Here is a 15,916-nt window from a genome sequence, read left to right as displayed (position 1 = left end):
ATTTCACAACACCAGACGGGTGACTTCCCGAGTCCTCACATGCTGACCACACAGATGATGCAGTTTGCGTCGGGAAAAGCCTGCACCTTGGAGCGAATCTCCCACCTGAGCAGTGACAGATGGAAAATCAACTGCAGCTCCAGTCTTTTACCAGAATCAGAGTTTTTACTGCCCAGCCTTGTGTTGTTGTGTCACATCTAACATCAACGAATAGAAATCCACCTACAGCAGTTTAGCAGCAGGAAGGGCGGGGGGCCATTTACATGCATGAACACACCAACCTGTCAGTTTCAGCGTGGTACACCAGAACTTGTCGAAGACCCTCTCCATGTTGTTTACCAGCAAGCACGTAGATGACGTCATCAACTGCTGCACATTCCACCGTCATCCCGAGCCACAGAATCGCTGCAGCATCGTGCCACTCGTTACTCCCAATGTCATAGTATTCCACTGATCTCAGCTTCCCTACAAAGACCAGAGACCATTCACACCAACGTGCTGCTACAAACAGTGGTGCTCATTCAGCTCTGAGCAGCGGTTTGTTACCTTGAGGACCCTGACAGCTCCAACAGCATAAATCCGGTCTCGGACCACCACCAGCCCGTGGTTCTTCCTGGCCTGTTTCATGGCACGCAGCACACTCCACCTGGAAGAGGTGGAACTGGATCAGAACACGATCATTTAATGATGCAAAGCACTGTGCTCCAATGAGGGGACCCAGTCGCAGGTGCTTTTCAAGTGTTCTTACACCCATTGAAGGCAGCTGTTAAAGCCACTGATGAGCTGAGAACCTCTGGATGCAGGATACTCCAGAGGTGTATTCCAGTCACCTGGAACCAAAGCTCAAAGAAACATTTGCAGTGGACTCATTTCCTGCCGTGATATAGAAGGAAGAAGCGTTCCTGCCCAATTCCATGATGCAAACACCACCGAGTCTTCAGCTGCTGTGGGTATAAAGGGAGGAAACTCACAGTGTGGCCACCATCATCCCCTGACCTCGACCCTACGGACGAGCATCCCTAACAAAGGAAGATCTGTGAGGGTGGGGGCAGCAGACCTTCATGCAGCTACTTTGACAATTCTGGTCTTCTCATATCCAGGCAGAAACTACAGATGGAAGTCCATCTGTAGTTTCTGGATAGGAGAGTTGGGTAATATCAAAGAAGAGTTTCTATGTTAACACGGAACTTAATGATGTAATTCAACATGCTGGCTTCCGGGTTGACGTGAAAACACTGGTTTCAAGGAGTTGTGCATGCTACTGGAGGCCCCTCCCTCGTCCTCGCGCCGCAGCCCGGTTCTGCAGGAAGAGCAGATGTCTTCTGCTCCGTAACCTGCCTGAAGCTGCGTTAGGTGCACTGGTGCGACGAAGTAAAAGAAGTTAGTCACACTTCATAAATATGGTTGCACTCTAGAGCCCTGCATTGGTGTGAGAATAGTCAAGTACAATGACTGCCCTGTAAACAAGAGAACAAGCTACCGATGTTCAAAGAACAGACCTGCAGAACGTCTAAGGAGCTCCTGCTGAAGACCACTTCAAAAATGACAGGTTTTGCTCCAGTTATTCTCTAGTGTGTGAAACTCATTTATTGCAGTTTTTCTTCAAGTTATGATAAATCATAGCAAAAAAAACAGTGAAAAGCTGCATACCTGGTCGTCACTGCCACCACGTTTATCCTGCTGTCGTAGCTGTGTGACATCCAGCTGCAGAAACTCTGCCATCTTTGAGACACTGGTGAAGTGATAGGGCAAAATGATCTGCTTTTGCCTTCAGCTCTGGACAGTAAACGAGCTCTGCAAGGGCTGAAATACCTGCAAGAGCCCACAAGTCTCACTCACAATAATAGTTACACAACTAGAAGGCTTGTATTTGTGGTGTTCTTGTTACCCAGGCAGTTCGTTGCATCAATTTGTCCTTTAAGGAATTCTGCACAAATCCTCTTCACTGGATCAATCTGGTACTGGCTGGCTGCATGCAGCAATGACTAGACGTTACTCTTGTTCACCGAGATTCTGTCAAGAGTGATGGATTAAAAATAAATTCTCCAAAATGTCAAAATCACATTTTATGTTTAAAGCTTAATGATTTCAGGCTCTGCTCCGACGAGCTCCACCTCAGGAGACAGACTCCATCATGTCAGCTGCAAACAAGCAGAGTTAACGATCAAAATAACGTAGCAGCAAGACATATCCTATAACTTCTTTCTGTAGCAGGTCCATGAAATATGTTTGCAAAATAATCACATTTGAGAATTTGTTTGTCCTTACTGGTAAACAAGAGGCGGAAGAATTCGCTAGCAGCAGCTAGCACCACTCTATGGGCAGAAAAATGCCTCCCTTGAGCCACCAGGGTCACATCACAGAAAACATTTAGGTGTTGTGGACGTGCAAATGCAATACAACTACGTTTTGCAAATGAAATGAAATTGCAAATGAAAATACCTGTTACGGAAGTACAGACTTGTACTCACCTGTTTTCTCAGATTATTCATGATGCCCACCATACTAGACGCTAGCTGCAATCAGCACTAGTGCAACAGTTACTCCAGCTCTTCTCAAAGCCTGGTTCCATCTTTTCAGACCCCATCCCGTTACGTTAGGTTGATTATCTGGTCACATAAACACACTCTCAATTACTGCCAGCTAAATTAACTCAAGCATGACCGATAACAAAACCCAAGTCAACCCTGCTGAAATTTGGATTCTGTTTTTCTTTGTGCTCCATCTAAGGGTGGTGAAGTGATCAAAATTAGTATTTAAAATACACCGAGGACACTTCTCTTGCAAAGCTGAGAAACTGATGGATGCCAACCCAATGACTGGCAAAGAACAGCTGGTACACACCAACTACTGGGTCAAAAAGCAAACCCAAATGCAAATTTAAAGATTGCACTTAAGGGACTAACTAGCTGAAGCAGCACGAGCTATGTTACTTCCAAGTCTTGGAGAGCTTCGTTCAGCTGTTGAGGACTTGATAATGGGCAGGTTGCACCTCTATACAGGAGTGCCTTGCAGGCCAAGCAATTAGGCTAATTATCACTAAGACTGCGGAGCCAAAGCTAATTAGCTTCTGAATAATGACAATAGAGGTTATTCCCAATCAGCAAAGAATGTTTGGCCCAAATGTGGACCGTAACACAGCTATAAGTGCCCAAAGTGGCCCAATAAGACCCCAAAATGGCTACTGTCAGGGTGTAGGACATATATTCTCCCTTATAAGTGATCAAACATTACCTGTCGAAACAGAATGAACCGTGTAAACATAATGCATCAAAACTTCCACATTTCTCACTAAAAGGTAAATTATTATACAACACCAGTGTTTAACTAAACAGGGCAGTCAGCGCAAACCTGTTTCCCTTTAACTTTACCTGGTTTTGGAAGGTTAAAGTAAGAAACCCGGAAGTTGCGCCTGTTTTTATAGCTCAGTAAGCTCCGCCCCCTTCAGGGGTTGATTGGCAGGTTTTTTTTTTTCAGCACGTTCTAGTTTTGGCCATTGTCAGCATCCGTACCCTAACTACCCGAAGAGACGCGCAGAGGTTTTTTCTGGCATGACAGGGAATTAACCATCGACGGTTCACTTGATCGAAATGGGAGTCTTGGATTAGCTAACGTACGCCTCTGGTGAACCTTAAACGATACTTGTTGTGTGTGTGTGCGCGTGCGTGCGTGGGTTAAAGCTGCAGTTTTAGGGCATATTTATTATTTTCGTTGGATGATATGTTTAATTCATACGCAGCCTGTTTCAGAGTGTTAGCCATGTAATGCTATCTGATTCGTAGCGTAGGTTACCAGTGTGTTTGCCGTTGCTAGGCCGGTGTTGTGGACTCGGTAACGGCTGTATTTAACACAAGCTAACGTTAGCAGAGCCGTTTATTCGACTAACTGTTGTTATATTAGCTGAGCGGCTAGCGATCAGCTTGTCAGAGGATAATAAACGGCTCCCAGCGGCTGTCACTTAACCTGACGTCCCAGCTTTGATTAGCATTTGGTTAGTTAACCTAATGAGCTTAATTCAGTTCGCTAATTTAGGGTGTTGGCGTCGAGCTGTATTCTGCACAGCCCCGGATGGTTCATAAATATGAAATGCTATTCTTGCCAGTAGTTAAAGTTATTCTCCTAAACTTAAGCGATTGTTGTGTTTTACTATTCTATCTGTAAAAGTTGGAATAAACTGTTTAATCCCAACTTCTTGCTCTAACAGACCTCCCAGCTTGGCTGCCGATAAATGATATGAATCTCTGATTGTGTCTGCCCCAGCTGCTGCAGATGTGCTCATTTCTTCCAGTGAGCTGTTCCTGAAGGGAGAGGACACAAGGTGCCAAGCAGCGAGGCCTGGCAGCCACTTCCCACCATGTCCAAGAGCAAGAGCTCCGAGGCAGTCAAGGTGGTGGTCCGCTGCCGCCCAATGAATGACAAAGAGCGGGCTTCAGGCTTTGAGAGGATGGTCTCTGTTGATGTCAAACTGGGCCAAATTATTGTGAGGAACCCTCGAGAAGCTTCAGCCGCTGAACTTCCCAAAATCTTCACTTTTGATTCCGTGTATGACTGGAACTCTAAGCAGATAGACCTGTACGATGAGACCTTCAGGCCCCTGGTCGACTCTGTTCTTATGGGGTTTAATGGGACAATTTTTGCTTACGGCCAAACGGGCACAGGGAAGACGTACACTATGGAGGGAGTGAGAAATGATCCAGAAAGGAGAGGGGTGATCCCAAACTCCTTTGAGCACATATTCACACACATTTCACGTTCCCAGAATCAGCAGTACCTGGTGAGATCATCATATCTAGAAATCTACCAAGAGGAGATCAGAGACTTGCTCTCCAAGGACCAAATGCACCGCCTTGAGCTCAGAGAGAGGCCTGACACGGGCGTATACGTGAAAGATCTTTCATCCTTTGTCACTAAGAGCGTGCGGGAGATCGAGCACGTCATGAATGTGGGCAACCAGAATCGTTCAGTGGGTGCCACTAACATGAATGAGCACAGCTCCCGTTCTCATGCTATCTTTGTGATCACGGTGGAGTGCAGCGAGCTGGGTGTGGATGGAGAGAACCACATAAGAGTTGGCAAGCTGAACCTGGTGGATTTGGCAGGCAGTGAAAGACAGACCAAGACTGGTGCTCAAGGGGAAAGGCTTAAAGAAGCTACTAAGATCAACCTGTCTCTTTCTGCTCTGGGTAATGTCATATCTGCTCTAGTGGATGGCAGGAGCAGCCACATCCCTTACCGAGATTCAAAACTAACCCGTTTGCTGCAGGACTCCCTGGGGGGAAATGCCCGCACTGTAATGGTGGCCAACATCGGCCCGGCGTCCTACAACGTAGAGGAGACCTTGACAACGCTGCGCTATGCCAACAGGGCTAAGAACATCAAGAATAAACCACGCATCAACGAGGACCCCAAAGACGCCCTGCTCCGAGAGTTTCAGGAGGAGATCGCGAGGCTGAAGGAGCAGCTGGAAAAACGCGTAGGGAAGAAGAAGAGGAGGCAGCGGAGGAGGGCTGGGGATGGGAGCGACGGAGAGGATCTGGAAGAAGGGGAAACGGAGGAGGACGACGAAGACGGAGACGATAAAGGGGACTACTGGAGAGAACAGCAGGAGAAGCTGGAGAAGGAGCGAAAGGCCATCATGGAGGACCACAGTCTGGTGGCTGAGGAGAAGACTCGGCTGCTCAAGGAGAAGGAAAAGAAGATGGAGGACCTGAGGAAAGAGAAGGAGGCCGGAGAGATGCTGGCAGCTAAAGTCAAGGTAAGCTTCCTGCATTTATCTCAACGCAAAGAATTTAACCCTTAAACCTCCATCAGGTCTCCCTGAGCTCCACCTCCTCCTCCATCAGGAGTGGTGGTGTGTATCTCTGTGGGGTAAACTGTGATGGACAGCAACCCTTTAGCTTAAGTTTTCCAGCATTTCTATCCCGTCCAGGAGGTTTACAATCCAGCCACTAAATGTAGTTTTATTCAGAGACTCTATCTGGTAAATCCACAATGATCCATGATAACAGCATTATTTATCACATTTCACCATAAAAACATCACCATCACTACTATGTTGCTAAGAGACCTCTATTTAGACCTGGACATGATGATGAAGCCACTTCCTGTCAGACTTTCCACCAATCAGAGAGCTTAGATTGACGGTAACGTCCAATCAGGAGCAGCCAAAGATCAACCAGTGAGCAGAAAGTTCTATGTGTGTGTGAAAAGAAGAAAAATAATGCTCCTCTATGGCTGGAATAAAGCCAAGAAGACGTTTCTGATGCACGGTGGCGCCACAAAGCAGCTGAGCTGGAGTTGGTTTAGTGAGGATAGCAGGTAAATAGTAGCAGGAATAACTGGAAATGAGGAAAAAGTGGAAACATGGAAATAGTTTCTGTTGTGTGTTTGTTTCAATAACAATATTTTTTCTCCTGAAAGCCAAGACTTGAGAGAACGATGAGATGAGAAAAGGTTTGGTCACTGTTGATCTGTGTGTTATTTCTACAAAGTTCTGTTAGTAATAAACTCTGCTTTCTTCTTCTGGTTGGCTTTTTGTTTTCTTTTGTTCAGGCGATGGAGAGTAAGCTTCTTGTGGGTGGGAAGAACATTGTGGACCACACCAACGAGCAGCAGAGGATGCTGGAGCTGAAGAGGCAGGAAATAGCGGAACAGGTAAAGCAAACATGAGTGTGTCAAGTCTAGAAACTAAACTCTAATGAATGGCAGTAAACCAGCTTGCAGGGACTCAGTTGTGCTTGAGAGATAAAAAGATAAAAGTTCAATAAAATGCTCTTGAATTTGAAAATTGTTGTAGCCTCAGTGGATCGCCCCGCAGATGCTTGACAGGTTTCACTTTTAGGAGTTTGGAGAGCCGGTCAGGGAGGGGCTGCTGTCTGAGGTTTGAAGGCTGTGGTCGGTGTGTTTGCTTCCAGAAACGACGAGAGCGAGAGATGCAGCAGCAGGTGGAGAGTCGTGATGAAGAGACTCTGGGGCTGAAGGGGACCTACAGCTCTCTGCAGCAGGAGGTCGACTTTAAAACCAAGAAGCTGAAAAAGGTAGTGGCTGGGAAGGAAGAAGGCACTTTTAATCAAGCTCATGAAGGAACAAAGGAATTTGTGTGCTACAAATAAAGTTAGTCGAACACTGAAGATTCTCCAAGAATAACAGATTCCAATGAGAAACCTGATTTTTGATTTTATCATTTTCACACAGACCGGTACTTTTACACACATGTGCCAAAATGAACCCCTTTTTTATTCTTTTGAATTAAGAGTCGACTGAAATGAGACGTAATGCTGAGTTTTTAAATCAGATCCTGAGAAAAGATTGCAGAAGTGGGTCAGGTGCTATTTCAAGTCGGTTAAAAATAAATAACTTTCTCTGTTCTGAGTACAACAGTTGGGCGTCTCAGCCAAGTTCTGAGTCTTTTTATCTGTCATATTAAGTCTGGTTTCCCTCCTCTGTCCTCCAGCTCTTCAACAAGCTGCAAGCCGTGAAGGCTGAGATCCAGGGCATCCAGGAGGAGCACATCAAGATGCGTCAGGAACACGAACAGACCCAGAACGAGCTCACCAGAGACCTCAAACTCAAGTATGGATCCGGGTTATTACCCTCTGATCTGATGTGTCTCTGTGTTTAATATGTGCCCCCTCTCCAACGTCGCGCGTGTGTGTGTGTGTCTTTCAGGCATCTGATCATTGAAAACTTTATTCCCTTGGAGGAGAAGAACAAAATCGCCAACAGGGCTTTCTATGATGATGAGGACGACTGCTGGAAAATGAAACCCATCACACGTATAGAGGAGTAAGTTGCAGAAGAGGCTTAAACTTGAGCTTACACAGTACGTTTCTGTGGCAGTAAAAAAACAAAGTGGAATGATTGACAGGCCTGGAATTAGTCTGATGCCTTAAATAATTTCAGATCCAACCAATCAGGTGTTGGCTAGAAGCTGGGATGTTGATTTAAAACATCCGTAGTCTTGTTTAGTGTTGTTGTTTACATGCAGACCCTCATCTTTCTATGCTGAAAGAAATCTTGTTGCTTCCTTTATGAAAAGAGCTGCCACACAAATATTTCAGCATGATTCTGTTTCCTTCCCTGTGTGTCGCCGTAGTGACCATCAGATGATGTCCAGGCCTCTGTCTGCAGTCGGCTACAGGAGGCCTCTCAGTCAGCATGCTCGCATGGCCATGATAATGAAACCTGACATGAGATACAAAGTAAGTCGTTCTTCTTCTTGTCCCTTTTTTATGGATCAGTGTTTTCAGTTGTGTAGCATAAACTCCACAATGTAGGATGACGGCGGCAAAGACTTATCAGTAATGACCTCCTACATCAGTTTGTAAGGCAAGCAGTGGTTGTTGCCTTCTGATGCTGAGGTGGCGGTTAAAGACGCCGTCTGGCTCCTAGGTGGCGGTTAAAGACGCCGTCTGACGCTGAGGTGGCGGTTAAAGACGCCGTCCGGCGCCTAGGTGGCGGTTAAAGACGGTGTCTGACACTGAGGTGTAGGTTAAAGACGCTGTCCGGCGCCTAGGGGGCGGTTAAAGACGCCGTCTGACGCTGAGGTGGCGGTTAAAGCCGCCGTCCGGCGCCTAGGTGGCGGTTAAAGACACCGTCTGACGCTGAGGTGTAGGTTAAAGACGCCGTCCGGCACCTAGGTGGCGGTTAAAGACGCCGTCCGGCGCCTAGGTGGCGGTTAAAGACGGCGTCTGACGCTGAGGTGTAGGTTAAAGACGCCGTCCGGCACCTAGGTGGCGGTTAAAGACGCCGTCCGGCGCCTAGGTGGCAGTTAAAGACGGCGTCTGACGCTGAGGTGTAGGTTAAAGACGCCGTCTGGCTCCTAGGTGGCGGTTAAAGACGCCGTCCGACGCTGAGGTGGCGGTTAAAGACGCCGTCCGGCGCCTAGGTGGCGGTTAAAGACGCCGTCTGACGCTGAGGTGTAGGTTAAAGACGCCGTCCGGCGCCTAGGTGGCGGTTAAAGACGCCGTCCGGCGCCTAGGTGGCAGTTAAAGACGGCGTCTGACGCTGAGGTGTAGGTTAAAGACGCCGTCTGGCTCCTAGGTGGCGGTTAAAGACGCCGTCTGACGCTGAGGTGTAGGTTAAAGACGCCGTCTGGCTCCTAGGTGGCGGTTAAAGACGCCGTCCGACGCTGAGGTGGCGGTTAAAGACGCCGTCCGGCGCCTAGGTGGCGGTTAAAGACGCCGTCTGACGCTGAGGTGTAGGTTAAAGACGCCGTCCGGCGCCTAGGTGGCGGTTAAAGACGCCGTCCGGCGCCTAGGTGGCGGTTAAAGACGCCGTCTGACGCTGAGGTGTAGGTTAAAGACGCCGTCCGGCGCCTAGGTGGCGGTTAAAGACGCCGTCCAGCGCCTAGGTGGCGGTCAAAGACGCCGTCTGACGCTGAGGTGTAGGTTAAAGACGCCGTCCGGCGCCTAGGTGGCAGTTAAAGATGGCGTCTGACGCTGAGGTGTAGGTTAAAGACGCCGTCTGGCTCCTAGGTGGCGGTTAAAGACGCCGTCTGACGCTGAGGTGTAGGTTAAAGACGCCGTCTGGCTCCTAGGTGGCGGTTAAAGACGCCGTCCGACGCTGAGGGTGGCGGTTAAAGACGCCGTCCGGCGCCCAGGTTGCGGTTAAGGACGCCGTCTGACGCTGAGGTGTAGGTTAAAGACGCCGTCCGGCGCCTAGGTGGCGGTTAAAGACGCCGTCCGGTGCCTAGGTGGCAGTTAAAGACGGCGTCTGACGCTGAGGTGTAGGTTAAAGACGCCGTCCGGCGCCTAGGTGGCAGTTAAAGATGGCGTCTGACGCTGAGGTGTAGGTTAAAGACGCTGTCCGGCGCCTAGGTGGCAGTTAAAGACGGCGTCTGACCCTGAGGTGTAGGTTAAAGACGCCGTCTGGCTCCTAGGTGGCGGTTAAAGACGCCGTCTGGCTCCTAGGTGGCGGTTAAAGACGCCGTCCGACGCTGAGGTGGCGGTTAAAGACGCCGTCCGGCGCCTAGGTGGCGGTTAAAGACGCCGTCTGACGCTGAGGTGTAGGTTAAAGACGCCGTCCGGCGCCTAGGTGGCGGTTAAAGACGCCGTCCGGCGCCTAGGTGGCAGTTAAAGACGGCGTCTGACGCTGAGGTGTAGGTTAAAGACGCCGTCTGGCTCCTAGGTGGCGGTTAAAGACGCCGTCTGACGCTGAGGTGTAGGTTAAAGACGCCGTCTGGCTCCTAGGTGGCGGTTAAAGACGCCGTCCGACGCTGAGGTGGCGGTTAAAGACGCCGTCCGGCGCCTAGGTGGCGGTTAAAGACGCCGTCTGACGCTGAGGTGTAGGTTAAAGACGCCGTCCGGCGCCTAGGTGGCGGTTAAAGACGCCGTCCGGCGCCTAGGTGGCGGTTAAAGACGCCGTCTGACGCTGAGGTGTAGGTTAAAGACGCCGTCCGGCGCCTAGGTGGCGGTTAAAGACGCCGTCCAGCGCCTAGGTGGCGGTCAAAGACGCCGTCTGACGCTGAGGTGTAGGTTAAAGACGCCGTCCGGCGCCTAGGTGGCAGTTAAAGATGGCGTCTGACGCTGAGGTGTAGGTTAAAGACGCCGTCTGGCTCCTAGGTGGCGGTTAAAGACGCCGTCTGACGCTGAGGTGTAGGTTAAAGACGCCGTCTGGCTCCTAGGTGGCGGTTAAAGACGCCGTCCGACGCTGAGGTGGCGGTTAAAGACGCCGTCCGGCGCCCAGGTTGCGGTTAAGGACGCCGTCTGACGCTGAGGTGTAGGTTAAAGACGCCGTCCGGCGCCTAGGTGGCGGTTAAAGACGCCGTCCGGTGCCTAGGTGGCAGTTAAAGACGGCGTCTGACGCTGAGGTGTAGGTTAAAGACGCCGTCCGGCGCCTAGGTGGCAGTTAAAGATGGCGTCTGACGCTGAGGTGTAGGTTAAAGACGCTGTCCGGCGCCTAGGTGGCAGTTAAAGACGGCGTCTGACCCTGAGGTGTAGGTTAAAGACGCCGTCTGGCTCCTAGGTGGCGGTTAAAGACGCCGTCCGACGCTGAGGTGGCGGTTAAAGACGCCGTCCGGCGCCTAGGTGGCGGTTAAAGACGCCGTCTGACGCTGAGGTGTAGGTTAAAGACGCCGTCCGGCGCCTAGGTGGCGGTTAAAGACGCCGTCCGGCGCCTAGGTGGCGGTTAAAGACGGTGTCTGACGCTGAGGTGTAGGTTAAAGACGCCGTCCGGCGCCTAGGTGGCGGTTAAAGACGGCGTCTGACGCTGAGGTGTAGGTTAAAGACGCCGTCCGGCTCCTAGGTGGCGGTTAAAGACGGCGTCCGACGCTGAGGTGTAGGTTAAAGACGCTGTCCGACGGGCTCCACCATGTTCAACAAACACTGTTTTGAAAACAAAAAGATCACTACGTACGGAACAAATCTGATAATAGACTAGTAAATGGAGATCTTTTGATTATCGTACTTCAGAAGTACCTGTAGATCTATTACAGTAATCAAATTATTCCCAGGTATCCTATTTTGATGGTCATGTCAAAGAGCTTGGTGTTTTACAAAAACTGTTTTGAGAATGTCTTTAATAAGCAATAAAAAATAGTGTTACATAAATATCTGTAAGCGAATGGCACCATTCATTTCTTTGAACTGGGATATGTGGCTTGTTGACAAATCACCCTGTTTCATTTACATATGAGATAAGATTAGATTACAACGCGCATATTTTTACATGCGAATCAGATGCAGGATACAGGTTACATGCCGGCGTTGGCTCAAAGGTAATGTAACCTAAACTAAAAGTTTGATTTGATTTAGTCGACTATAAGTCGAGCATTTTAGTCTTTATTTTAATCCAAGTAAACATCATTTTATTTGTCTAGTTTTAGTCAACAAAACAATTTTTTTAACAAGCAAATGAACTGAACTTTTTCTTAATCACAGTTGTACATGTTTTAACAACTAAGACATTTTTGTTAACTTACCACGATGTCTTTGTGGTGAACTGCGACGCGTCTTTTCAGGTTTGTTGTGTTTTTCCAGCTACCTTGTGCCCACATTCCTTTCCTTTGTCTAAAGTAAAGCTTTTTTCTGCTTCAGTGTAGTGAAAATGGGTCCATATATCATATCTTCTCTTTGTCTTGGGCCCCGTTCGAGGTTTGAAAGGGGGCGTGTCACTGTGTGAGTGGCGAAAGAGCCGAGGCGGAGACAGGATTTCACAAAATCAAATAATATAATTGTTGTCTCGTCTTTGTTGGTGAACTAAAATGTCGATTTTTGTCCGGTGAAAAATGTGCGTTGACAAAAATATCTTCGTTCAGTTTTTGTTAACAAAATTAACACTAGTCTTGGGGCCCTGGGCCCTTTGCTCTGGCCACCCTGAATGGCCGGTGCCTGGTGGGGTCGGCAGCTGCTGATCTTGGCCCGCCAGGGCCTGTAGACCATGGGGGGCTCTGGTTGGGGCCTTCCTCTGCTGCCCTCTGGGTGGGTCCAGGGTGGTCTTCGTGGTGGGGGGGCTTGGGTTGGTCCTCCGGGATTGCTGCTGATGGCCCGGGTCTCTGGGCCGCCCTAGTCTGCTTCTAGCCTCCGTAGAGGTGTGGTCACATCTGCAGGATCACATCTCTGATCCTCCTCATTCCTCATCCTCTGCATGCTGACAGTCACTGAGGTGTCCAGTGGGTTTATACACTAGAGATGCTTTGGTTTTTGTGATGTTTTTTTTTTGGGGGGGGGGGGGGGGGGGGGGGGGGGGGGGGGTTGTTATTTAGGATCTCTTGATTACGGTCAGCTGTCTTTTAAAGCCGGAGGAAATTTTCTGGTGTGTTTCTGTGCAGGTGTAGCAGTGTGTTGTCTGGTGATAGTTTGGATTGAAGGGACATTGCTTCTATCTGTTGTGATTTTTTTCTCCTCTTTTGTCTTTCTACTTTCTCTTTTGCTGTCTTCCATCTTTTTCTGTCCCCTCTGGTGAGGTCCAGCAAGATGACATAGATTCCATGATTCAAAGTAAATAAATAAATAAATATAGCAGATCATCAAGGGGAGCCTTATACCCATAAACCTCACCTTAGTAAAGCAAATCTGTTCGGCACAACACAGCAACCAGACTATCATTTAGCTTGTTAAGATGCTGGACAGGACAGGTTAAAAAAAGAAGTGAAGATCATGGAGCTTTACTTCATGAAGATGCTGCTGTCTGTACGTATTTGGGACACTGAGGCACTAAATTCAGTGTTTCAATGTCGGCGTCCAGCTGAATGCGGAGAAACCATCAAAATTTGTTATGCGAGTTGATGCTAATGCAATGGGTAACATTTGTTATGCTAGATAATGCAAACACAACAGGTAACGTTTGTTATGCTAGTTAATGCAAACACAACAGGTAACGTTTGTTATGCTAGTTAATGCAAACACAACAGGTAACGTTTGTTATGCTAGTTAATGCAAACACAACAGGTAACGTTTGTTATGCTAGTTAATGCAAACACAACAGGTAACGTTTGTTATGCTAGTTAATGCAAACACAAAGGGTAACGTTTGTTATGCTAGTTAATGCAAACACAACAGGTAACGTTTGTTATGCTAGTTAATGCAAACACAAAGGGTAACGTTTGTTATGCTAGTTAATGCAAACACAACAGGTAACGTTTGTTATGCTAGTTAATGCAAACACAACAGGTAACGTTTGTTATGCTAGTTAATGCAAACACAACAGGTAACGTTTGTTATGCTAGTTAATGCAAACACAACAGGTAACGTTTGTTATGCTAGTTAATGCAAACACAACAGGTAACGTTTGTTATGCTAGTTAATGCAAACACAACAGGTAACGTTTGTTATGCTAGTTAATGCAAACACAACAGGTAACGTTTGTTATGCTAGTTAATGCAAACACAACAGGTAACGTTTGTTATGCTAGTTAATGCAAACACAAAGGGTAACGTTTGTTATGCTAGTTAATGCAAACACAAAGGGTAACGTTTGTTATGCTAGTTAATGCAAACACAAAGGGTAACGTTTGTTATGCTAGTTAATGCAAACACAACAGGTAACGTTTGTTATGCTAGTTAATGCAAACACAACAGGTAACGTTTGTTATGCTAGTTAATGCAAACACAACAGGTAACGTTTATTATGCTAGTTAATGCAAACACAAAGGGTAGCGTTTGTTATGCCAGATAATGCTAACGTAACGTAAATGACTAATCTGGGAGATATTGTAAAACGTTATTTGCGTTTATCAGGACATTGTGACCAGAAAATAAAACTCAGTAACACAAACAGATCAGGTACACTGTGTCCTGCAGTCTCATCTAGGTATAACTAAACTATGTCAATTATCTGGCTAAATAGAAAACTTGCAGCTTTTGCAAAAGTTTTAAGCTATTTCTAACTTATTGTAACCAGATTAGTGTTTAGTAGTGGGGGCACTGCAAGATGCCGAAGCACAAACAACTGCCGGATTAGTCTATAGCAAAGACAACAACTAAACAAAATGTTGTGATTTTGATACCAATCACGACGATTATTAGATTAGATCAGATTAGATTAGACTTTATTATCTCACAGTGGAGAAATTCACTTGTTACAGCAGCTCTTGTTATAGAATAAAGTGCAGAAAGACAGAATAAGGTGAACATGCATCACAGCAAGAAGGTGCAATATAAATTATTTACAAGAATATCCAGAATATTGGTGTCATGCAAACCCCACCACCCCACCCCCAGTTCCCACTAACGGAACCCGTGCACCTGTGCATCTATTGTTCCCTCAGGCAGAAAACATCCTGATGCTGGACATGGAGCTACCAGCACGGACCACTAAAGAGTACCAAGAGCCAGTTATTGCCCCAAAGGTGGCGGCAGCTCTGGAAAACGCTCTGAGGGATGAGGATGAGATCCAGGTAGATGCTTCAGGCTTTCACAGCAGCTTGGGACCAACCCCGCCTGCCAGCGCCAGCAGTAGCCTCAAGAAACCAAAGTCTGGGTAAGACTCCCATCTGTAGCTGTCTGGAGTCGCATCCAACATGTAGGCTGCTGCTTTGGTGTATTTGAGGGGAAGGAATTTTTATTGTTTCTTTAAGCGGTCTGTTTAACATCTGCCACTGCTCTCTGTTTCTCAGTCGACCAAGAACAGGCAAGAAGTCGAACACGCCGACCTCTCCGTTCAGCCCCTCCAGTCCAGGATCCCTTCTTTACCCACAATCCCGTGGCCTGGTGCCCAAGTGACAGCTTCTTGCCGCTAACGATCACCAACCTCTCTAGTACAGCTTTCCACTTAACGACATCGGTCTGAGAGGATGGTTGGTTTGTCAGACTTTTTGTGAAGACTCCAGAATCTTAAGAGAACCTTTAAGACTAATGCTGCTTTGTGAGTTTTAACTGCAACCACACCACTGCACAACGTTTCTCCTCCTCACCCTGACTGCACAGCAGCAGCTACGCATGAAGCCTCGCATCTCTTCACACTGCACCTACCTTCCTCTACCTTTGGCTGAATGCCGGTAATGTCTTAAACAGCACAATGTTCTTAATGACTGACTGCAGTATCCTCAATGCACGTCTACATATCTGGCCAGTGTGTTGGGTGGACATGAGACATAGACGTGAAGACTCATTAACAGGCTGCGTGTGTTAGGGATTTGTTGTACGGCTGTGTATTTGTCTTTACATTTGTAAAAACTGCGCTGTTGTGGAGCTTTCATTTTGTGTAGCTGTGTGTTGTTTTCTGTGTGAAGGAGTTAGATTTTTTTTGTTTTCTTTTTAGCTGTAAAAGTCTTATGACTGCAAGCTAAATATGAATCCAGAGGTAACAAGCAAGCTTGGCTGAGCGTATTTTACATTTCTCTATATACAGACTGAGCAATACTTTAAGCTAAGCTGCCTTTTAGATCTGGCTTCTTATTTAGGACACAGGTTTTAGTGTAACGCAGAAGTAAATGTCCTAAATGTTGAAATATTCCTGTATTTCTGTGCGATTGTACA

At 47.4% G+C, this 15,916-nt stretch overlaps 1 protein-coding gene across 6 annotated transcripts; it reads left to right on the top strand.

Moving 5' to 3' along the window:
* The first annotated feature begins 3,501 nt into the window (after positions 1 to 3,501).
* On the top strand, positions 3,502 to 15,633 carry kif3b (kinesin family member 3B). 6 transcript variants are annotated; one of them, XM_042003837.1, is made up of 9 exons: positions 3,502 to 3,613; positions 4,289 to 5,755; positions 6,553 to 6,654; positions 6,915 to 7,037; positions 7,454 to 7,572; positions 7,669 to 7,785; positions 8,096 to 8,201; positions 14,707 to 14,918; positions 15,055 to 15,633. In XM_042003837.1, exons 2-9 carry the CDS (start codon positions 4,355 to 4,357, stop codon positions 15,158 to 15,160), a joined length of 2,286 nt encoding a protein of 761 aa, XP_041859771.1. In that variant the 5' UTR covers positions 3,502 to 3,613; positions 4,289 to 4,354; the 3' UTR covers positions 15,161 to 15,633. The 6 variants fall into 6 exon arrangements, with proteins under 6 accessions (XP_041859771.1, XP_041859767.1, XP_041859765.1 ...); XM_042003833.1 differs by having other exon boundaries at positions 4,261 to 5,755; XM_042003831.1 differs by having other exon boundaries at positions 4,205 to 5,755.
* The last annotated feature ends 283 nt before the right edge of the window (positions 15,634 to 15,916 follow it).

The sequence above is a fragment of the Melanotaenia boesemani genome, chromosome 13 (genome assembly GCF_017639745.1).
Source record: "Melanotaenia boesemani isolate fMelBoe1 chromosome 13, fMelBoe1.pri, whole genome shotgun sequence".
Classification (NCBI taxonomy): Eukaryota; Metazoa; Chordata; class Actinopteri; order Atheriniformes; family Melanotaeniidae; genus Melanotaenia; species Melanotaenia boesemani.
Note: the sequence above shows the minus strand (reverse complement) of the source record. Positions and strands in the feature narration are given on the sequence as shown.